This window comes from Phascolarctos cinereus, unplaced genomic scaffold, assembly GCF_003287225.1.
Source record: "Phascolarctos cinereus isolate Bilbo 61053 unplaced genomic scaffold, phaCin_HiC Scaffold_5;HRSCAF=322, whole genome shotgun sequence".
In the NCBI taxonomy this organism is placed as follows: Eukaryota; Metazoa; Chordata; class Mammalia; order Diprotodontia; family Phascolarctidae; genus Phascolarctos; species Phascolarctos cinereus.
The window spans coordinates 263,254,985-263,278,745 of record NW_027555958.1 but is presented as its reverse complement, the minus strand read 5'-3'; the positions used below and the strand labels follow the sequence as shown (position 1 = coordinate 263,278,745).

Below are 23,761 nucleotides of genomic sequence, written 5' to 3'. Positions count from 1 at the left end.
TACCTCTCCTATTTGTTTTCTTCTTCTGACTGGGAAAAGGAAGGCAGTACAAAATAGGAATTTTCATTACAAGCACTGAATGGCACTGTCCTTGTGATTATTCTCTTTGCCCTTTCTTTCCCCATCCCCCCAAATAAATGGTCTTAATTTTTTTCCCTTTAAATTTCACATGAAATTACTAGATGTCAGAGTTGGAATAGATTGTCAAAAACAGCGAGTTCAAACTCTCTGTTTTAAAAATGAAGAGACTGAGGCCCTGCAATTGTAGTAAGTACCCTGAGGAAGGATCAAGATTCATCTTAGTTATGCCTGTTACTTCAGAAAGATAGCTAGATGGTGCAGTGGGTACAGGCCTGGAGTTAGGAAGACTCCTCTTCCTGAGTTCAAGTCTGGCCTCATACTTACTGGCTGTGTGACTCTAGGCAAGTCACTTAACCCTGCTTGCCTCAGTTTCCTATTCTGTAAAATGAGCTGGAGAAGGAAATGGCAAACCACTCCAGGGTCTTTGCCAAGAAAACCCCAAATGAGGTCAGGAAGAGCTGGACACAACTGAAAAATGATTGAACAACATTTCACAAAGAGGTGGCATGGCATAATAAGTAAAGAGGAAGACCTGTGTTGAAGTCTTGCCTCTGGCACATATTGACAGCGTGACCCTGGGTAAGTCACTTCACCTCAGTGCCCTGGATAATTCTCTAAGCCTATAAACTGCAGAGCAGATGATGAACTCCCTCACAGGGATTCCCTAAATCACTAAAATCATAGGTCTAATTAAAAATTAAAAGTAAAATCACAGAATGTTCTTGTGTGTTTTTAACTGAACAAAAATTATTCTAATGGAAAATCAGAAAATAGCATCTACATTACTCTTTTAAATTGAAATTTAAATGTATTTATGTTTTTATTCATGAAATTCATTCCCAAATATTCATTCGTTAAATATTTATTCAGCACCTGCTAAATGAAAAAGGCACTTTGGATTAGATGAGTGTCACTGCAGGACAGATTAAAGAAAATGTTAAGCATTCAAAGCATTTTTGTAAAGGGAGAATACAGTGGAGTCATTTATTAAACCATATAGTTTGAGCCCCAGCTGAGATCTGCTACAGAAATCTACTCTCCATGAACTGGTCCTATAATATTGCAGTGTATTACACTAGTCTCTGAGCAACACACTTTACTGTCAAAATTAATCATTTACAAGCATTCATCCAGAGACCCTATGTCCTTTGAAATGATATATGCAGGCAATGGACAGAGACCTCAAGAACAGAGTACTTTCTTCACTAAACTTTGTAGCATTTTAGAAGATTAATGAAGCAGATCTTACCTTTTTTAGTGCCAGATGAAGCAGAGACACCTTGAAAAATAGTCAGTACTAGAAAATAAAAACAGGTTCTCGTTACTGAAGCACTTTCCAAAACACGGTACACAATACAGTTAATAGTAAGGGATATAAACTGGACAGCAGAATTAAAAACCAAATACTTTGGTAAGAGTTTGCACAAAAATGAGTGTTCAAAACAACTATGATATGAAAGCTAAAATAGAATGAGAATTGAGACCCCCTTCTTCCATTCTCTTTCTAATCTCAAGTCATTTGACACTTACCTCTTGGCTGCTGGGGGAGATGAGACACTCAGGTCTCTGGGGGCACTTATATAGAGACTGATCTGTCCTTGCCATAGCCACCTCCCCTTTGTTTGGGCAAAACATTTGGCAACCTCAACACTTAGCATAATTCCTAGTGACATTAGTGATCTTTGGATATAATTAGAACTATTCCCTGCCATTTTGAGTATGCAAACCAATTGCCTATAAATAATTTCACAGCAGCCAATCTGAAGACAGGGAATATTTTGTAGTACACTGAGAAGGCAATCTTTTACAGTAGCTTGTGAGGGCCTCTGAGCAAATTAGTAATGGGTTATATCAGGGTTGGCAGCTCCTAGCATACATGCCCATGGAAATCTAGGATGCCATACGGCCTAGCCAGAACTATTTGTGCTTAGGGTCCTTAATGCTTTCCTCTCTGCTGCCCCAAGGACCCTTCTAATTACTTTCACCTTGCCCATTGATTCAGACTTGTTTCTATTTCCTCTGACCAGAAAATAAAGCTATGGTGAGGATACTTTTTTACACTAATCCAATACCATGGTCTCAGAACCTGCTTACTTAACCTTTTTGGAATGCTGAAATAATACTGTATTGTTCTTGACAGTGATCTGGGGCCCAAGAGTTTCTATCCTCTTTTTTAGGGGAAGAGCATTCATTCTTGACTCCATATCAGCCTAGTGCTGCCTCTTCCTCACTTGGACCTAGTGTTGAAACCTCTTAGGACTTCTACTCCAGGGAGATGTGACATGACACATGTGGCTCCCTCTGGTAGCCTTCAATTATGTGGATCAAGTGCTGACTTCTTTAAGCCTACAGAAAGATAGCCTATCATTGGGAGTTATGGAAAGCAAAATGGATAATTTCGATTACATTAAATTGAAAAGTTTTTGCACAAACAAAGCCAAAGCAACTAAGATTAGAAGGAAGGTAGAAAATTGGGAAAGAATTTTTACAACCAGTCTCTCTGATAAAGGCCTCATTTCTAAAATATATAGAAAATTAAGACAAATTTATAAGAACACAAGCCATTCCCCAATTGATAAATGGTCAAAGGATATGAACAGACAATACTCAGATGAAGAAATTAAAGCCATCTATAGTCATATGAAAAAATTCTCTAAATTGTTATTGATTAGAGAAATGCAAATCAAAACAACTCTGAGGTACCACATCACACCTATCAGATTGGCCAATATGACAAAACAGGAAAATGATAAATGTTGGAGAAGATGTGGGAAAATTGGAAAACTAATACATTGTTGGTGGAGCTGTGAAATGATCCAACCATTTTGGAGAACAATTTGGAACTATGCCCAAAGGGCTACAAAAATGTGCATGCCCTTTGATCCAGCAATAGCCCTTCTAGGGCTATATGCCAAAGAGATCATACAAATGCGAAAAGGACCCACATGTACAAAAATATTCATAGCAGCTCTTTTTCAAAGAATTGGAAATTGAGAGGATGCCCATCAATTGGGGAATGACTGAGCAAGTTGTGGTATATGAATGTAATGGAATACTATTGTGCTGTAAGAAATGATGAACAGGCTGACTTCAGAAAAACCTGGAAAGATGTGTGGTCTGATGCTGAGTGAAGTGAGCACAACCAAGAGGACTTTGTACACAATAACAGCCACGTTATGCGAGGACTAATATTGTCAAACTGAACCCTTCTCAGCAGGCCTCGGGATGGAAAATGCTGTCCACATCCAAAGAAAGAACTATGGAAGTCGAATCATTATCACTTATTTTTACCTTCTGTTGAGTTTTGTTTCATCTTTCTGATGGTTCCTCCTATTGGTTTTAATTTTTACTTACAGCTTCATTAATGTGAAGATATGTTTAATGGGAATGTAAATGTAAAGCCTATATCAGATTGTGTGCCGTCTCGGGAAGGGTGGGGGGAAGAAGGGGGAGAAAAATTTTCAACTCAGAAGCATATGGAAGTGATTGTTGATAAATCAATAAATTAATAAAATTGGAAAAAAATAAAGAAAAAAAAGAAAAGAAAAAAAATCATTCATTGGGTAGTGCAATATCTAAGTTACCTACTAAGTAACTCTTCTAGAACTACTGACCCAATGGGCTACACATAATCTTTTTGGTGTGTTAGAGAACCTTCCTGAGAGGCTGCAGTAACCCTTACTGGCCACCAGAGGGTACTCGTCTTGCAGTTTCAACTTATACTGCTCCCCCTAAAGACCCCCAAACACACACACACACACACACACACACACACACACACACACACACACACACAGAGAGAGAGAGAGAGAGAGAGAGAGAAAACTATAAGAGTTTTCTAGTTTCATGGAGTTCCTCCCCAGTTTATCTAGGTCCAAGAACCTTAGTTCATACTGTATATCTGTACTTTTATTGACTACGAGTGAATTTATAGTCAAAATTGACTTGTTCACTCTGTATCATAAATCCAATGGCAAATGAAGTATTCTAATAATACATTGGAACAGTATCCTCATTGCTTCATGCCACCAGGATGATTGGATAAACTACTTTCTAACAACAAAAACCAAAAACAAAAAATCTTCTCAGACAACTCCATTCATTCCTCCACAAAGAATATGTCTTGATTTTTTCAGCAGAGCTGAGGTTTGACTATCTGGGCAAATTTGAAGACACTCAAGGTGACGTCTCAGCTACTGCAGATGCTGAAAAAGCAGGAGAGGAGCAGGAGGCCAATCTATATCAAATCCTGGGTGGCAGGGGAAGGTGGAGAGAGAGCTGAAGTATGTGGGAGATGTCTATCAGCAATATTAGTTCTCCTTTGTTAAGTTCTTATAAGAATGGGATTCACGTCATAATGCCTTCTCCCTACTCTCTTGTCCATGTTTGTATAATCTTCATGCCCACCCTGATTACGAAAAATAATAAGTATCCCTCATTTTTTTGGTGAGGCAATTGGGGTGAAGTGACTTGCCTAGGCTAGTGAGTGTTATATCTCTGAGGTCACATTTGAACTCAGGTCCTCCTGACTCCAGGCCCTGTGCTCTATCCACTGTGCCACGCCTACCCCTCAGTTTTTCCTACTTTTTTCAGTAGTATGTAACTTTTCCCTTCTTCTTTTTCTTCTTTTAGGATAATCAAAGCGGAATAAAACCACTTTACACCTTATTTACACTTGTCTCCTCTTTGTCTCCCTTCATTCTATTTTAAACTCTCTGTAATCTGGCTTTGAACTTCATCATTCAATTGAAACTGCTGTACCCAAAGTACCAATGATATGTTTTCTTAATCTCATCATTGCCCCCACTACAGTCTTTGCCACTGTTGGTCACTCAATTTTCATAACACCCTTGGCTCCTTTCTTATCCGTTCAAGCACTACCTCTCCTTTTTCTTTGCTGGTTCTTATCTAGGTCACACCTGGTAACTGTGGATATCCTCCAAATCTCTGCCCTGGGCCTTTTTTTTTCCCTCCCATATTATCTCTCTTGGTGATATCATTAGCTCCATGAGTTCAATTATCATCTCTATGTAGATGATTCTCAGAGCTATATAAACAGCCTTAACCTCTGTCCTGCTCATCTCATGTTACCAACTGCCTTTTGGACATCTCAACCTGGATGTTCTGTAAGCATCTCAAATTCAACATGTCCAAAACAAGACTCTTTATTTGTCCTCCAAATGAACTTCTCTTCCAATCTTGCTTATTATTGTTCAGGATACCACAACCTTAGTCTCCTCCAAGCTTCATTGTTTCTTACCTTCATAACACCTCTTGCATATGTCCTCTCTTAATTCACACAATCATTACCTTGGTGCAGTCCCTCATTACCTCATACCTATTCTGTTATAATAGCTTTCAATTGATTCCCTCCCTCCAATTCATCTTCAACTCAGCTAAGTGATCTTCCTAATATGCAGGCCTGACCATGTCACACCCCCTCTTTGTCACCCTCCCTCCACAATAAATTCCAGTGTCTCTCTATTACCTCCAGTATCAAATATAAGATGTTTGGCATTTAAAGCCTTTCGCATCCTGGCCCCTTTCTGCATTTGCAATCTACATTTTACCTTTTGATCCAGGCAAACCAGGCTACTTGCTTATCCTCTTATACAATGCTTCATCTCCTAAATCCATGACTTTTCACTGACTACTTCCCATACACACAGTGCTGTCCCTCCCGAACTCCTTCAAAACTCACCTCAAATCCTATCTTCTTCAAGAGGTCTTTCCAAGTCTTCCCTTACCACTAGAACCTTTTCTCTGAGATGTTCTTTATTTATTCTGCATATATCTTATATATACCTCAATGTTTGCATATTATTCCTCTTCCTCCATTAGAATTCAAGCTCCTTGAGGGCAGGGACATTTCTTTGTATTTTTCAGTACTTAGCTCAGTGCTTGGCATATAAGTGCTTAATAAATGCTTATTGACTTACTTTTTTAATTAATCACCTCTGTAATCCTTGAAGACATTTGATTTTGAAAGAACACTTTGTCTCTTCTCTCCCAGCAGAATATAAGTACTTTGTGATAGTTTTTCACCTTCTAATTGCTCAAATGCATTTGCTATGCCTGACTCTTTGTGACCCCATGGACCATAGGACCTTCTATCCTCCACTATCTCTCAAAGTCTGTCCAAGTTCATGTTCCTTGTATCCATGACACTATCTATCCATTTCATCCTCTGCCACCTTCTTTTCATTTTGCCTTCAATCTTTCCCAATATCAGGGGTTTTTCCAATGAATTCCATCTTTTCATTACGTGGCTGAAGTTTTTCAGCTCCAGCTTTAGTATTTGACCTTCCAGTGAATAGCCTGAATTAATTTCTTTCAGTATTAACTGATTTGATCTTGCTGTCCAAGGCACTCTCAAAAGTCTTCTCCAGCACCACAATTTGAAAGCGTCACTTTTGTGGCATTCAGCTTTTCTTATAGTCCAACTCACAACCATACATTGCTACTGGAAAAATCATAGCTTTGTCTATATGGACCGTTGTTGGGAAGGTGATGTCTCTGTCTTTTAGTATGCTGTCCTGATTTGTTATAGCTTTCCTTCCAAGGAGCAATTGTCTTCTAATTTCATGGCTACAGTCACCATCTGCAGTGATCTTTGAGTCTAAGAATATAAAATCTAACACTGCTTCCATTTCTTCTTCCTCTATTTGCCAAGAAGTGATGGGTTGCAAAGATCTTAGTCAGTTTTTTTCACATGTTAAGCTTCAAGCCAGCTTTTACACTCTCCTCTTTCACCCTCATCAAGAGGTTTCTTAATTCTTCTTCACTTTCTGCCATCAGAGTGATGTAATCTGTATATCTGAGATTGTTGATATTTCTCTCTGCCACCTTTATTCTGGCTTTTGATTCATCTAGCCTGGCATTTTGCATGGTATACTCTGCATATAAGTTAAATAAATAACATTTTAGAACTTCTTGTTCTTATTTCCTTCCTTCCTTCCTTCCTTCCTTCCTTCCTTCCTTCCTTCCTTCCTTCCTCCTCCTCCTCCTCCTCCTCCTCCTCCTCCTCTTCCTCTTCTTCTATTGCTGCTGCTGCTGCTTCTCTTAGTTTTTATTTTCTTTAACTTAGAAGTTCTGGACTTTTGCTATGATATTCATCAGAGTTTTTCATTTTGGGTTTTCTTTCCAGAGCAGTTATTATTATATTATCATATTCTTTCTATTTTTACTTTACCCTCTGGTTCTAGTAAATCTGGTTACTTTTAATTCATGATTTTTGAATATGTAATTGGCTCTTTTTTTAGTCATGGTGTTCAGAAAGTGTGATGATTTTTAAATTATCTTTCCTTGACCTATTTTCCAGGTGAATTGATTTTGATATTAGATAACTCTTGCCTATTTTTAAAGCATCTTTTGATTTTGCTCTAATGTTCCCTGTAGTCTTGTGAAATCATTGAGTTTTATTTAGTTTCTTCTAGTTTTCAATGAAGCTGTTACTATGGTAAACTTTTCCACCTTCTGTTCTAAGCAATTTATTCTCCTTCCAATGATTTTTGCCAGAGTTTCTATTTTTGTTCTGATTCTATTTTTTAAATTTCTTCCTTAATATCTTATAATTTCTTCTTCTTCTTCTTCTTCTTCTTCTTCTTCTTCTCTTCTTCTTCTTCTTCTTCTTCTTCTTCTTCTTCTTCTTCTTCTTCTTCTTCTTCTTCTTCTTCTTCTTCTTCTTCGCCATTTTTCTCCCTCTGAGGCTGTGCTTATAGTTGTGGTGGAGTTGTTCTCTTCTTCAAGAATTACCTCTTACACATCTCTTGACACAATTCTTTACAGTATGTGTTGTCTTCTATTTATTTATATCTCCAACCTTGGCTCGTTATTTGGGTTTTTGTGTCAGGGCCAGGCTCTCTCTAGTCATGTAATCTTGGATAAAATGGTTAGTTCCTCTTTGTTCTTTACCTCAATTTTTGTTCATATATATATACACACACACACACACACACACACACACACACATATATATATATACACACATATATATATTAAGCATTGATCTTTATTAATTATATAAATGCCTTTAAGTGAAATGTGTTTTCCTTGTTTATCTCTTTTTATCTTACTTACATTTATGTAGATTTATCTGAAATAATGACTGCTGCCCTTGCGTTTTTGAATTCATTCTGAAGCATAGTAGATTTTGCTTTAGTTCCTCGTTTTGCTCTGTATGAATCTTTGTCTTTCAAGTATGTTGCTTATAAGTGAAATATTGCTGCATTCTGTTTTCTAATCCATTCTATCTGATTTTTTAATGGTTTCTTCATTCCATTCCAATTTATAATTATGGTTGTTAATTTAATATTTCTCCTTTTCCTGTCCTCTTGTAGGTGAGTGTAGGATATAATTTATAGATTTTTAAATTACCTTTTCTTCCTTTTCTCCCAACTCTTTAAGATCCCATTAGATCTTTACTTTTTTAAATAGTCCTCATTTGTTAATTTTTTACTCCTCAATCTGATTTCTTTTTTTAATAACCTAGAAAAATGAGGAGATTTATTTGAATAGATTTTTCCCCTTGATAATTATATTTATTTTGTATTTCTCTTATTTGGTACATTTTAAAATTTAGCTCTACTAAACTATGTTCTATTTAATTTTTCTAGGAGAGTTTCAAATACTTCTCCTTCTGAGGTCAGCCTTTTTTTTTATTGATTTTTTAGGCAAAGCCATGCTGGATATATTATTTTGGGTTATATTTTGAACTTTTTGTCCTTTGCAATATTCTATTACAACATTTTTTTTCCTGATTTCTCATAACTTTGGAGTAATTCTGAGCTATTTGAGTGGATGTTTTAAAGATGGTGGTTAAATTAGATGATCTCCAATGTGATCTCATTTCATTCTGTCTCCTCCAACAGATTGTCCACTTTGACATCTCCACTCTGTCACTTACCTTTGATTTCTCTATCTTCTTGTTTCTTCCTTGTTACCCATCTCTCCCCATACAAAAAAAAGAAAGAAAAGAAAAGAAAAGAAAAAAGAAAAAGAAAAAACTCTCATTTGATTCTTACATCTACACTATTATCTTATATCTCTTCTGCTCTTGGTGGCTAAACTCTTTGAAAAAGTTATCTGTCACAAGTGACTCCATTTGCTCTCTTCTTACTCTCTTATAGCCCCTTACAATGTGACTTCTGATCTCATCATGCCACCAAGACTATTCTCTCTAATGTTACCAGTGATCTCTTAGTTGCCAAATCCAATGGCCTTTTCTCAATCCTCATTTTTCTTGACCTCTCTGCAGCCTTTGACATTGTTAATCACCCTCTTCTTCTTGATACTCTCTTCTCTCTAGGTTTTGAGAGCACTACTCTATCCTAGTTCTCTCTCTACTTATTAGAGTGTTCCTTTTCGGTCAACTTTGTTGCATTTTCATCTGGGTCATGTCCTCTAACTCTTGGTTAGATAGTTTTGTCCTGACCCTTCTCTTTTCTATATACTACTTCATTTGATGAGCTCATCAGATCATACGGATTTAATTACCATATCTATGCTAATGATTCTCAAATCTACCTATCCGGCCCAGTTCTCTCTGCTGACTTTCAATCTCAAATCTTCAACTGCCTTTCCAACATCTTGAACTGGACATCCAGTAGACATCTTAAACACATCCAAAACTGAATTCATTACCTTTACCTCTAAATCTTCCCATTTCTAACTTCCCAATTATTGTCAAGCCAACACTGTAGCCCCACACCCCAATCCCTCAGGCTTGCAACCTAGATGTCAATTTTGACTTCTCTCTCTCCCACCCCCAATATCTAATCTGTAGCCAAGGCCCATCGATTTTACCTTTACAACCACTCTTTAATATGCCCTTTTTTCTCCTCTGACACCACCAAAACTTTGATGTAGGCCTTCATCACTTTATACTTGGACTATTGCAATAGACTTCAGGTGGTCCTGCCTGCCTTAGTCTCTTCCCAGTCCAATTTATCGTTCATTCATCCACCAAACTATTGTTCCTAAAGCACAGGTCTGATCATGTTAACCCCTCAATAAAGTCCAGTGGCTCCCTATTAACTCTAGGATAAAAAATAAAATACTCTGCTTGGCTTTCAAAGCCCTTCATAACCTAACCCCCTCCTATCTTTCCAAGGTTCTTACACTTTACTCCCCACTACCTACTCTGGGGTCTAGTGATCTTTCTTGTTGCTTCATGAACAAGATACTCCATTTCTTGGCTATGGGCATTTTCTCTGGCTGTGTTCCATGCCTGAAATACTCTCCCTCCTTATCTCTATCTACTGGCTTACCTGGTTTCCCAACTGAAATCCCATCTTCTATGGGATACCTTTCCTAACCTCTTTTAATTATAGTGCCTTCTTTCTTTGAATTCTTTCCTGTTTTTCCTGTTTATAGCTTATTTGTATATATTTGTTTACTTATTGTGTGCCTCATGAGATTGTGATTTCCTTAAGGGCAGTGCTTAGTACATAGAAAGCACTTGATAAATGTTTATCGCCTGACTGCCTGACTGACTAAAGTCTCTTTCAATACCGAGCCTTATAATTGTGAGTGGTGCTAAAAAGTCATTGAGAAAAAAAAAAACAACTCAGGATGATAGTAAGACCTACTTTAATAAAAGCTATATCATCTCTTAGGAGGAGAGGTGAGAAACAGTTTGCAAAGAGGGAACTAAAACATGAAACAACAATATGGATTATTATTATTATTAGCACATTTGATAAAATGTTGGAGTTGGAGTCAGTAAGACTTGGATTTGAAACTTCAGATACTTGCTAGTAGTATAACCCTATACAAATCACTTAATCTCTCTGAGCCTCAGTATACTAATCTGTAAAATGGAATAATAATAGACCTTATATTACATGGCCACTGGGTCAAGCGATATGGTATATAAATGCTTTCCAAATTTAAAGCACAATATAAATGTGAGCTATTATTACCCCTAATATTACTGAAGTAATATTATTATAAGAAGACAAATGCAACTTTGGTTTGCAAATTTCTCTTTATGCTTTATTAGCTTGACATTAAAGACAGGGTAGGCAGTAATTACAGAGTAAAGTGACTGAGAATTTCACATTATGCTCATTTCTTCAGTCACATTGAAGCATCAGGATGTGATCACTCTTCACTAATAATCTTTGTGTGGACCTCCCGACTCTTAACCCGAAGTTTGTTGACCTGGGATTCAGCAATGTCAGCCCGTTCTTCAGCCTCCTCCAGCTCATGCTGGATCTTACGGAATTTGGAGAGGTTGACATTGGATTGTTCCTCCTGAGGATATAAAACATATTGGTCAGAAAAAGAGAAGTCTGCATTTCTGATTCTATTTTGGGGGGAAGAAGGAAAATATTGCTGGATGTTGACAACAAAGGGTATGGGACTATGAACCAATTCAGCTGACTATTTCCTCCTCATCTTGTTATTCTGAGATTTCCTTTCCAAATTTAAGATGTATTATGTTGCCAGCAAGTCAAGAAAAGGAACACAGATATAATCCTGCTTAGTTTCTTGGAGGCAATTCATTGGGTGTGGGGAATTATGGGGTAACCACCAGAGGACTGTAGAAGGAAAAAAAAAGAAACATTTGCTTTAGCCAAATGGTGGCCAAGGAACTATACTCACGGCCTCTTCAGCTTGTCTCTTGTATGCTTTCACTTTGCTTTGCAATTTGTCTACTAGGTCCTGCAGCCTGAGAACATTCTTACGGTCTTCCTCGGTCTGAAAGAGTTGATGAAGAGGTAATTTCACCTTTTCAAACCCAACAACTATTCTTATCTTTCATTTCCATGGGAAGGGGTGGGGAATGGGAAGAGAAGGGGGAATATAGTTATATAGAATGGTAGATAACTTCACCTGATAAGTGAGTTCCTTCACTCGTCTTTCATGTTTACGTAGGCCCTTCACAACCTCAACATTGCGTTTTTGTTCATTTTCAACCTCATTTTCAAGTTCACGAACCTGGAAAAAGACAAAGTTCAATTTGGTTTGGTTTTCAACAGTTTTTGCTGAAACCAGTCCAAGGAATAGGCTGGGAAAGATCTAATATTTAGGATAGTTACTCTGGCCTCCAATTTCTGGATCTGCTTCTTTCCTCCTTTCAGGGCCAGCTGCTCGGCCTCATCCAGTCGGTGTTGCAAGTCCTTCACAGTCTGCTCCATGTTCTTCTTCATCCTCTCCAGATGGGAGCTGGTGTCCTGCTCCTTCTTCAACTCCTCAGCCATCATGGCTGCCTGGTTAGCAAGTAAACCAAGACAACTATAAATATCAAGTAGTCATATAAGTGGATCAAGGGGGGGAAATCAATGTGTTTTCTGCTCACATCAGTGATAGCCTTCTTGGCCTTCTCTTCTGCATTCCGGGCTTCCTGAACCATGTCTTCCATCTCACCTTGGATTTGGGAAATGTCTGTTTCCAACTTCTTTTTGGTGTTGATCAGGCTAGTGTTCTGGTTAGAATATTTGAAAAATACAGCACAATTAGTAATTTTAATAACATATAATTAAAATTAATCTATGCATATATAGTTGATAATTACTCCTACCAGAGATAATAGACATCCATTTTAGAACATATACCAAAGTAGAACTAAACTCTCTGTTTGTCCCTTAGTTCCCTCTGTCCCCTGGCTCTATATTTTAAAATCTTTTTTTCCTTTAATTTTAGAATTTTAGAATGGTTGGCAAGGGTTTTTTCTTTGTTTCTAAAAATAGGCAATTCCTAGAATTAGGACTCTAGACTCTAATCAACACACCTGTCACGTAGTTTGAAATCATAAGGAGTCCCTAAATGCACATGAAGCTCAGGTAGGTGTTATTACATCAGTTCTGTATTCTTTCTAGAACTTTAAAAAAGTCAAAGGTTGTGTCTTATCAGGGGCTAGATGTAACATCTAAAATTGTCCCAATCTTTAGAAAATGTTTCTAATCTCTGATAGAAGGTGAGTCCCTTAAAGGTGGAGACGATTTAATTTTTGTCTTTATATCTCTAAACCTTGGACAGACCTGTTAGGTACTACATGCTTAATAAACGCTTGTTTATCAATTGATAACAAAAATCTCACCTGGGCGTGTAGGAGTTGCACACGCTCACTAGCATCCAGAAGTTCTTGTTCAGCTATCTTTCTGCTCCTCTCGGTCTGTTCTAGGGAAGCTCTTAACTCTTCAATCTCAGCCTGCATCAAGTTAGCTCTCCGCTCAACCATTGCCAACTGCTCCTTAAGGTCATCTTGGCCTCTAATGGCATCATCCAAATGAAGTTGTGTGTCCTATATGTTAAAGGAAAATCACATCTTCTGTTTGCGTGTCAAAGTGAAGCTAAGGCAAATGTAGCATTTTTTACAAAATCATTACGTACTTAGAATCTTTTATAACTTAGATTCCAAGTGTGACAGAAACAAATTACAAACCTAATTTTAAATTAAATTAAACCACTTTGTATAAAGGGATTCAATGCTTTTTTTATGTCAGGCCCTAGGACCACTGAAAAATGAAAACTGTAGTCAAAGAAAATAAACTGTGTCTTAAAGCCACCAGTCATTACTAAATTATTTTTAGGTCATATTTACAAATTAACATCATAAAAATCTAAAAGTAAAAAGTAAAAACTGCACACAAGACTTTATAAAAGATCTTGTACATTAACCCAACTTACCTTCAGGATACCTTGTGTATTCCTCAGATTCCTTAGGGCCTCTGCAGCTTGGCGGTTGGCATGGTTTAGCTGGATTTCCATTTCATTCAGATCTCCTTCCATTTTCTTCTTTATTCTCAGAGCATCATTCCTGCTTCTGATCTCAGCATCCAATGTGCTCTGCATTGATTCCACAACTCTGAGGTGGTTCCTCTTCAGCTGATCAATTTCTTCATCCTTCTCAGCAATCTTCCTGTCAATTTCAGACTTCACCTGGTTTAACTCAAGTTGGATGCGCAGAATTTTTCCTTCTTCATGCTCAAGTGAAGCCTTAATGGGGGAAAAAATTCAGTTGGGCAAAAAGGCATTTTCTAAACATTACAATGGTTTTTAAAAAGCAGTTATTCCCTCTACGTACCTTAATGTAGTGATTTTATTTCTATTATTCTGGAAAGCATTGTAGCTATGCACCCCTTAAAGATTTTTTTTATATGATAAGCTAAGTTTCAATGACTTTTTTAGTTGATTATTAAATGGATTGGGAAAAAAACAGCATTTGTTGTATTTCTCTATCCTAGTATCATATAAGTTTCTTAAAAGCAGGGGTCAGCTCATTTTTATATTTGTATCACTCAGCAACTAGCACAAGGTAGGTGCTTAATAATCAATTGTTGGTTTAATTGATTGACTTATACCTCAGCTTCCTCCAGAGCAGCCTGAAGTTCCCCCTTTTCTTGCTCAATTTGTTTCTTTATTTTCTCCAGTTCATGGATATGCTTCCCCCCTGTTGCGATCTGCTCAGTTAAGTCTGAAATCTCCTCTGTTGGTTAGTAAACAAAAAAAGAAAATTGATTGAGTAATAATAAAAAAAGGAAAAGGATTTCCCTCTAGCATTTTAGAGGTAGAAGAGACGAAAGGCACTCACGCTGCAAGTTCTTATTCTCTCGCTTCAGGGTTTCCAGTTGATCCAAGGATTCCTCATAGGCATTCTTCATTTTGAACAGCTCTGTGCTGAGAGCCCGGGACTCCTTCTGGGAAGCTTCCAGCTCAGTCTGAGTTTCCTCATATTTCTGTTTCCATTCTGACAACACCTAAAAGAGCAATCAATAATTATTCTCTGTGGTCAAGAATAAGGTGTTTTGCAAATTCCCCAAAAGATAGAAACTTCTCTATGAAATACCTTGTCAAAATTCCTTTGCTTTTTATCAAGAGCAGAGCAGGCAGCATTGGACCGCTCTACATCAATCATGAGGTCCTCCACTTCATTCTGTAGCCGCTGCTTGGTCTTTTCAAGGGAAGCACATTTGGAATTCACAGCTTCCACATGTTCCTCAGCATCTTGTAGGCGTTGGGCCAGTTTCTTTCTGAAAAGATCCATGTTTCATAAGATGACTGACCAAGGAAAGAATGAGTTATGAAATTTAATTTTACAAGGCAATTCTTAAAATATTTATTTGCCTATAATTTTCTCAAAATGAATAGACTTTTTAAAAAAAGTTTCTCTCAAGACAATCTGTTCCTCAGAATTTTTTTTCTCACCAATGGTCTTATCTCCTCATATCTAGCACAAGGGAATCCAACATTCTGAGGGCTGAGTTTTTATTTTTTCAAAGCCCCAAGGTCTCTGTATTTGTGCAGATATTTGATTGTGTGCATACGCATTTGAGTTTCTGGAGGATACCTTTAATTGTGATCTGAAAAGGGAGGAGGAAATTGTTGAGTGGGAGGGAGCGATACAGATTTTTATATATTCCATTCCTTTTTAGAAATGTCTGTGAAAGAAGGATGTGGCCACAAACTGTTTTCCTGTACCTTTCACTGTGAATTTGACCAGTTAATGACTTCTAGTCTTGTCCCACTCAAAAGTATAGGGGACCCTAGGATTTAGCATTGAAAGAGATTTTAGATGTGATCTAGTCTAATCCTCTGTTTTTGCGATGAGGAAACTGGGGTCTACAGAGAGTATGTGAATTGTCAGTCATGGATTGTAAAACATTTTTTACTCTTCCAAGCTCTAACTTATTTATTCTTTCCTACATGTTTTTCGAATCTTTGCTATTTCTTGCCCCTTCGCCAAGAGCCCGTACTTGGCCTCCTCCAGTTCCTCTGTGCGCTGAATGGCGTCTGTCTCATATTTGGTCCTCCATTGGGCGACCTCACTGTTGGCCTTGGACAGTGCCCTCTGTAGCTCAGCCTTGGCTTCCTGCTCCTCTTCATATTGTTCCCGCAACAAGTCACAGTCATGGCGGGCTGAGTGCAGGGCATGGGCCAAAGCATTTTTTGCCTATGCAAATGATGAGATTTGATGTTTACCTTGGACAATGCTATTTTCCTCATTTGCTTCAATGAGATGGCATATATAAAAACAACAGCAGTGGAATTTTTACCTTAGTCTCCTCTTCAAGCTGCCTCTTCAGTTCCTCAATTTGTTGGGTAAATGCTTGTTTGCCTCTGGACAGTTGAGAAACTAGTGAGTCCTTCTCATCAAGCTGACGTGAAAATTCACCTGCAGAAGTCCAACATAAAAGAAATTTAATACTTCTACCCAGGAGAAGGTATCATGTGAAACAGAATCATATCAACATTAAATAAAGCAGGTTGATTTTCTGCCATCATACTTCTTATGAAGTAAATTTAGCTAATAAAGTTGTATACTTACTTTGATGTTGGGAGATTTGGAATAATAGATCTAGTTCTTCAAAGGTCTATTGGCCTTATTTAATTTTTAGGGGTCTGTTTTTCCTACCTTGCACTGAGACTATAAAAAAATACATATTGCACATACTGTTCTCACATTTCTGTGCCTTTGCATAGTTTTTGCCCCATGTTGCTCTTGGAACCTGTATCTCCTTTTAAGGTTCACCTCAGGTTCTAACTTTTTCAAGAAGCTCTTCTTGATCCCCTAGTTGTTAATGATACCCTCCTATTCCCAATCACTTATATATTTATTTTATTTGTATGCTGTATTTATCTATGAACACATCCTATCCCATTAGTAGAATATGAATTCCTTGCATAGAGGGACTGTCTCACTTTTGTAGTTGTATTCCAAGTGCAATATCTAACACATAGTAGGCTCTTACTAAATGTTTTTGATAGATTGATTACAGAGAACATTTGTCAGTTAGATAAGCTTCATATTTTACCATCAAGATTAATTTGAAGAAGAACATGGAACAATTAATTTCAGAGTTGACTGACTGGTATTTGGTGTTTCATAGAAATAGCAAAAAGAGGAAATGTTTTCTTCCCCTTCTGTACATCTTCAAAGATCACAGCGCTAGGATTTAGGAGGCCATTTTATTTAACCCTCTTATTTTAGAGTTGAAGAAACTGAGGCCCAGAGAGGGTAAGTAGCTTTCCCAAGATTATATAAGTAGAGGGAGAAGTTATCTCAGAACCAGGGAGAGGACTTCATCATCTTGATTCAAGAAGTTGGAACAAGCAATGGCATTTCCATCATATCTTTGAGGGGCAAAGGGAAGATTGAGCTGTGAAAGAGATAACAAGGCTCTACAGTCACCTTGAAGAGGAAGAGAAGACTAGGAAAAGCCCCAAGGAAAGGGCTGTTGTGAGGTTCAACTGCAAGTCATACGGCAAAGCACTCAGAAACCCATCAACAACAGAGTCATGCCGTTACTGCTACTGTGTTATGTTGATTTCAACTACAGGCAGGTTGCACAGCTTGAAATCTGAGATACAGGTAGTGGGATCGTTACTGGAGTTTGAGCCGTGGTGACTTTGGATGGGCAGCCATCCAGCTCAGCAGGCAAGCCCTAAGAAGCCAAGGTACCCCAGACTCCAGTACAAGATGTGCTTTGGACTTGGAACTTGGTAGGACTGTGCTATAAGGGATCTGAGCTCAGCTGTAAACCTAATCCTTTCCCCTTCCGCCTCCCCCACCATGAGGTGCCACAGAGGGGTGTTATGCTCCCAAGTATTGGAGGGAATGTTTGGATGTTTTTTCTTGCTACATCTTTGAAGTAAATATTCCTCTATAGAGCTAATACAACTATTGAATGGTTAAATGAAACTAGTATATTGAGATCCCCTTGCACTTGGGGGAATCCGAATCTTTTCTGTAGGACTAGACAGAGGGCCTAGATATTCCCAAACCCCTTTAAAGGTAACAGGGAATCCTGGTGAAGTGGAACAGACCTGGCCTTTAGGCAATGGGAATCAGAGATACCTGTGACAACTGGAACACAGCCCCACAAATACATCCCCACAAATTCTCTTTTGGGTTCAATATGGTAAACATGTTGTTTTTCCCAGTGAAATATCAGTTCCTTGAGGTCAGGCTGGGTTTTTATTTTTGCATCTGTATCCCTAGTGCCCAACACAGTGCCTGTCACACAAGGGATACTTAATATGTAATTGTTAAATTGAATTTAATTGATGAGGAAATCACAGTACAATCCACTCCCAAAAGGAGGAATAGAAAGATATTCAAGGTACAATATAAGTCAAGTAATTGTTTACTTATCAATATGATAGCAAGTCAAGCTGGTTGTTTCTTCTGTGGCCATATATTTTTGGTGACCCAAAGACCATACACAATCAACAAGCAATTATTAAGCACTTATTATGTGCCAGGCACTGCTAAAAACTTCCCAATTTTTTCATATAATAATAATAAAACAATCAAAAAGCATTTGTTATTACCCAGTTGATAAAGCTCAAAGGACACGAACAGGCAGTTTTCAGAAGAAGAAATCAAAGCTACCAAGAGTCACATGGGGAAATGCTCTAAATCACTACTGATTAGAGAAATGTAAATTAAAACAGTTCTGAGACACCACCTCACATCTGTCAGATTGACTAAAGAACAGAAAAAGAAAATGATAAATGCTGAATGGAAGTGGAAAAATTGGGACACAATGCATCATTGGTAGTGTTGTGAACTTTAACCTTTCTAGAGAATAATTTGGAACTGCACCCAAAGGTTTATACAACTGTGCATACCCTTTGACCCAACAATACTATGACTAAGTCTATATCCCAAAGAGATCAAAGAAAAGGGAAAAGAACCTATTTGTACAAAAATATTTATAGCAGCTCTTTTTGTGGTAGCGAAGAACTGGAGATTGAGGGGATGCCCATCAAGTGGGTAATGGCTGAGCAAGTTGTGGTTTATGATTGTGATACAATACTATTGTGCTGTAAGAAATGACGAGCAGGATGGTTTCAGGAAAACCTGGGAAGATTTATATGAAATCACGCAAAGTGAAATAAGCAGAGCCAAGACAACATTGTACACAGTGATGGAAATACTCTAAGGATGATCAACTGTGAAAGACTTAAGTTACTTTGATCGAGACAATGATCTGAGACAATTCCATAGGATACGTAATGAAAAATGCTATCTCCAGAGAGAACTGGTGAACTCTAAATGCAGACTGAAACGTACTTTGGGGGCAGCTAGGTGGCACAGTGGATAGAGCACTGGCCCTGGATTCAGGAGAACCTGAGTTCAAATCTAGCCTCAGACACATAACACTTGTTAGCTGTGTGACCACATTGCCTAGCCAAAACAAAAACATGCTTTTTAAACTTTCTTTTTCTCCTTTTTTGTCTATATTTTCTTTTGCAACATGGCTAACATGGAAATATATTTTGCATGATTTCATATGTAAAAAAAAAAAAAAGATTATATAGGTAGTAAGTGGCTGGGCCAGGATTTGAACCCAATCTCTCTGACCACAAGAAGTCCAGCCCACTGTATGCAGGTGTTGGGCTGTAATTACCTGATTCTGTCTGTAAGCGTGCCCTTTGAGCTGACAGGTCATTTACTAGGCGTTGCTGCTCTTCCGCCTTGGTTTTTACTTCACTAAGCTGATCTTCCAGAGTGTGGCACATTTTCTCAAGATTTGCCTGTGAAATAAGGAATCAAAAAAATTACTATTTAATTTGTAAGTCTGAAATCCAAGAAAATTCAAAGCTGGTTTATGTTTTTAGCATACTAAAAATATGTATTATCAGGGATGTGTCTAAAATCATGAGAATTATTTTCACATGAGGCTTATTTTGCCATCAAAACTTATACATAGATAAAAAAACAAAGTAATTTTGCATCAATAAACTAAGTGAGAAGACTTAATGTAACCCTTTCTAATAAAGTAATTCTAATTAAGATACATAAACAATGGCCTTCACTATTACAGATAATGCTTTATCTTCTGTGAAGCACTAGCCAACTGGGAGCTCTTCTGCCTAGAGTTCAGCCTTAGTTTCTTTTTCTTCTTTTTCTTTATACTGGCCATATCCAGTCAGCAAAATCACCACTTTCTCATGTGGCAAATGAGTGGGTTGAACTATGGTCTCTTCTAGCTCTGAATCTTATATTCCTGAAGATTTAACATTCAGTATAGTAAAAAAAAAAAAAAGACTTTTGTTTTCTTTTTTTCCTTGCAAACAAATAGGAAGTGGACCACAGTACCTTGGCTTTGGAGACAGTCTCCATATTACCAGCAAGGTCATCAATCTCCATCTTCAATTCACTCTTCTCCTTCTCCAGTTTCTGCTTAACCCTCTGCAGGTTGTCAATTTGTTCCCCAAGCTCAGCGACGCTGTCTGCGTGCTTCTTACGGAGTGCAGCAGCTGTGGCTTCGTGATGCAGGGTGGCCTCTTCAAGGTCCCTGCGCATCTTCTGGAATTCAGCCTCTCGCTTCTTGTTCATCTCAATCTGAGCTGAAGTCGCCCCACCAGCTTCTTCCAGGCGCTCGCTGATCTCCTCGAGCTCCCTGGAGAGATCAGATCGCTGCTTCTCAGCTTTTGCCCGAGAGGCGCGTTCTGCCTCGATTTCCTCCTCCAGTTCTTCAATGCGGGCCTGGAAATAGGGGAAAGCACATCCATCAGCTTCTTCCTGTCACTGGATATTTTTATGGGGTCTGGGACCCATGGAAGTGATGATTTTACCTGCAACTCCTTGATCTTCTTCTGCAACTGCATAGCCAATGCTTGTTCATCTTCAATCTTGCTTTGCAGGTTGCTCATTTCAAACTCTTTCCTTTTAGAAAAGCAGTATACATTAGAAACCATAATTCCATAAATTTCCCTTTACTTTTTAAAAATTAAAAATTAAAATCCCTCTGGAATGCTGATTTTGGAAAAGAGGGCTAACAGATACTTTCTAAGTCAAATGTGCCCTGTAAAGCTTTTTCGGTGTCTGTTTTAATTCTATATGGGACACATCATTTTGTTCACCAATGTTGTATCTCAATCAGTTTAATAATGGAGTTATGTTGTATTTGTACTTACTTTTTTAATTTTTCATCAAGCTGTGCTTTGTCATTTTCAATATCCATTGTGGATTCTTGGGCCAACTTTAGGTCACCTTCTAGTTTCCTCTTTGCTCTCTCTAGATCCATGCGGAGTTTCTTTTCTTGCTCCAAGGATCCTTCAAGCTGAATTTTTAAATGCATTTTATTAATTTGATTTCTTAAGGCATGAATCCTTTGTCACCTATCTATATGCAATGAGATGGAAAATTTTAAGTGACACCAATTTCAATTTTTAAAATAAAAGTCATTAGTGGAAATCAGTTATGTTAAAAATTTCATGAATGTGGTATCATCATTCCTTTAATATAAAAACAGTTTATAGTAAAGAAGGAAATTATCTTCTTTTTATTTCCAGCTTCAAAATTCTATGAATCAATGAGTGTAAAAAAAAAAACACAACCAGCTCTATGAGTCTATGTGTTTTTATACTTACATCATCCACTTGTTGTTCCAATTTGGTTTTGGCTTTAGTTAGTGTATTCACTTTGTCCTCCTCTGCCTGAAGGTCATCTAGGGTCTGCTGGTGGGCCTCTTGGAGGGCTTTCTTCTCTTTGGTGAGCTTAGCAATGGTTTCATCCAGCCCTGCCATCTCCTCTGTAAGGTTTTTAACCTTTATAAGAGAAAATGTTTTTGTATTATATTACACTGTGTCATACTTGCACATAACATATGCATAATATAAATTATTTCCTTTTCATTGGTATTATTTGTACCTTGTTCTCTGTAGCATGTTTCTCCTTTTCCACCTTGGCTAGTGTTAGCTCAAGGTCATCAATGTCTTTCTTGAGTTCTGAACATTCATCCTCTAGTTTCCTCTTCTTGGCTGTCAATTCAGCATTGATTTCCTCCTCATCTTCAGCTCTTTCAGTCACTTCCTTGATTTTAGCCTCAAGTTGGATTTTGGTTTTGATTAGCTGGTCACATCTCTCCTCAGCATCAGCCAAACCTTCTGCTTCCTATGGTAGAAAAAAATAATTTTCTAAAATTATGTCTACACATCTAACCAGAACAACTTGTCTAGAAAGCAGAGAAGGCCAAAAATGAACCAGTTTTGGGGCTTCTATGTGCTAGCTGGATTGACTGATTCAGCTGATTAACCAGTTAAAAATTAATCTACCAGTCGATTTTGCCCTAAAATTCTATCATGCTTTTGTCATTTAAAATTCCTTTAACATCAGTTATATGATTTTGGTCTCAGGACAACCTTGGCATGTGGAAGATACAACCAGGGCAGGGGAAAAGGAGCTGTACAGTAAAGCCAATGCATGACAAAACCAAAATTTACCTACTTCAAAATTTTGCTCAAAATAGTCCCTAAATAGGAATATAGATTTTTTTCTTGCTTTTCGGTGAAGCAATTGGGGTTAAGTGACTTACACAGGGTCTCACAGCTAGTAAGTGTTATATGTCTGAGGCTGGATTTGAACTCAGGTCCTCTTGACTCCAAGACTGGAGCTCTATCCACTGCGCCACCTAGCTGCCCCAAGGAATATAGATTTTTGAGGAACACCACAAGCTACCACTTTTATTCACATTTCCCTCAAATCTTTTAAATATGAAATAAGTACTTAGGAAAAGTAAACAATATGTGATCCTTTGTATTATCACTTATGTCCTAGTCTCCTAGCATCCTTAATCTGAAGACAGAATATTTTAAATGAGAAAGTGCATTGGAAACTTTAGGTGTGAAATGCCATTGTATCTAAACTATCTGTAAAAGAAAGCTTGAAGAAGAGAAGGCAGGCAGAAGAGTGAGAACATAAAATAATTTTCAGAGTGATTTATTTTGTCTTCTTTTCCTTGCGAATCTAGGATTTAGGGTCAAAGCATATCGATTAAAAGGGAAGAAGAAGCAGAGAGCAGCTATTGACCCAGATCCAATAATTCTTTGTGTATTGGAGGTACCTTGTTTATAAGTTAAACTTATTACATTGCAGATACCACTGTTAACTCTTAATGGAATAGCACAGTGGGTAGAGCACCGGCCCTGGAGTCAGAAGGACCTGAGTTCAAATCTGGCCTCAGACACTTGATACTTACTAACTGTGTGACCCTGGGCAAGTCACTTAACCCCACTGCCGAGCCACCAAAAAACCAAAAACAAGCCAAAAAAACTATTAATGGAATGTTATTGCCAGTACCCTAAGAAATTGAAAGGGAGGTGAAGAAGGGGGAAAAAATTTAGTGGCTATAGAAGAACAGGTACTAATTGCTCCTTTTCCAATTAACCATTGTTAAGAGTGCTGTGTGAAACTTTTCTTTTAGCTCACTTTTTGTTCTGATGAGATCAAAGTACATTCTGATTTATAGCCCCCCCAAAAAAATCCCTAAATAAACTTCAGCCCACTCTAGTCTAATAACAGGTTCTGGAAAGACAGGAAAAAAAATCAAGGAATACATATATACATACATATACACACATGGAATATATATACATATATATATATGTATATATATATATATATATAGGTGTATATGTATATACACACATGTGTGTTCCTTCATTTTTTATAAATTTTATAGATATGTACATATGTTTGTAAATTTACATTGAATGAACCACATACACATGTGTAAAAATGATTTAGGAAGTGTCTATCTTTTGCTTTTCATCGTCATTCTAAGTATTTTTGAAAATTGGACTGAAATAACAATTCACATTTACATAACACTTAAAGGTTTACAAAATACTTCCCACAGAAAGCTTCTGTGAGGTAGGTAATGCAATTATTATATCCATCTTACAGATGAGGAAACTGAGGCACAGAGGTGATTTTTTTTTG

At 37.6% G+C, this 23,761-nt stretch overlaps 1 protein-coding gene across 1 annotated transcript in view; it reads right to left on the bottom strand.

Annotated features, from left to right (window-relative positions):
- Positions 1 to 11,106: 11,106 nt before the first annotated feature.
- LOC110193869 (myosin-4) overlaps positions 11,107 to 23,761 on the bottom strand; it is a 29,097-nt gene continuing 16,442 nt past the window's right edge. Inside the window, exons 21-38 of the mRNA XM_020965887.1 lie at positions 21,692 to 21,934; positions 21,412 to 21,588; positions 20,956 to 21,101; positions 20,614 to 20,704; positions 20,135 to 20,524; positions 19,443 to 19,569; positions 16,083 to 16,201; positions 15,783 to 15,979; positions 14,876 to 15,059; positions 14,621 to 14,786; positions 14,391 to 14,515; positions 13,717 to 14,025; positions 13,127 to 13,330; positions 12,386 to 12,511; positions 12,126 to 12,296; positions 11,920 to 12,024; positions 11,689 to 11,784; positions 11,107 to 11,337 (exon numbers count right to left, since the gene is read on the bottom strand). Coding sequence (XP_020821546.1) covers positions 11,185 to 11,337; positions 11,689 to 11,784; positions 11,920 to 12,024; positions 12,126 to 12,296; positions 12,386 to 12,511; positions 13,127 to 13,330; positions 13,717 to 14,025; positions 14,391 to 14,515; positions 14,621 to 14,786; positions 14,876 to 15,059; positions 15,783 to 15,979; positions 16,083 to 16,201; positions 19,443 to 19,569; positions 20,135 to 20,524; positions 20,614 to 20,704; positions 20,956 to 21,101; positions 21,412 to 21,588; positions 21,692 to 21,934 — 3,129 coding nt within the window. The 3' untranslated portion in view covers positions 11,107 to 11,184. The remainder of the gene's footprint in view (positions 11,338 to 11,688; positions 11,785 to 11,919; positions 12,025 to 12,125; positions 12,297 to 12,385; positions 12,512 to 13,126; positions 13,331 to 13,716; positions 14,026 to 14,390; positions 14,516 to 14,620; positions 14,787 to 14,875; positions 15,060 to 15,782; positions 15,980 to 16,082; positions 16,202 to 19,442; positions 19,570 to 20,134; positions 20,525 to 20,613; positions 20,705 to 20,955; positions 21,102 to 21,411; positions 21,589 to 21,691; positions 21,935 to 23,761) is intronic.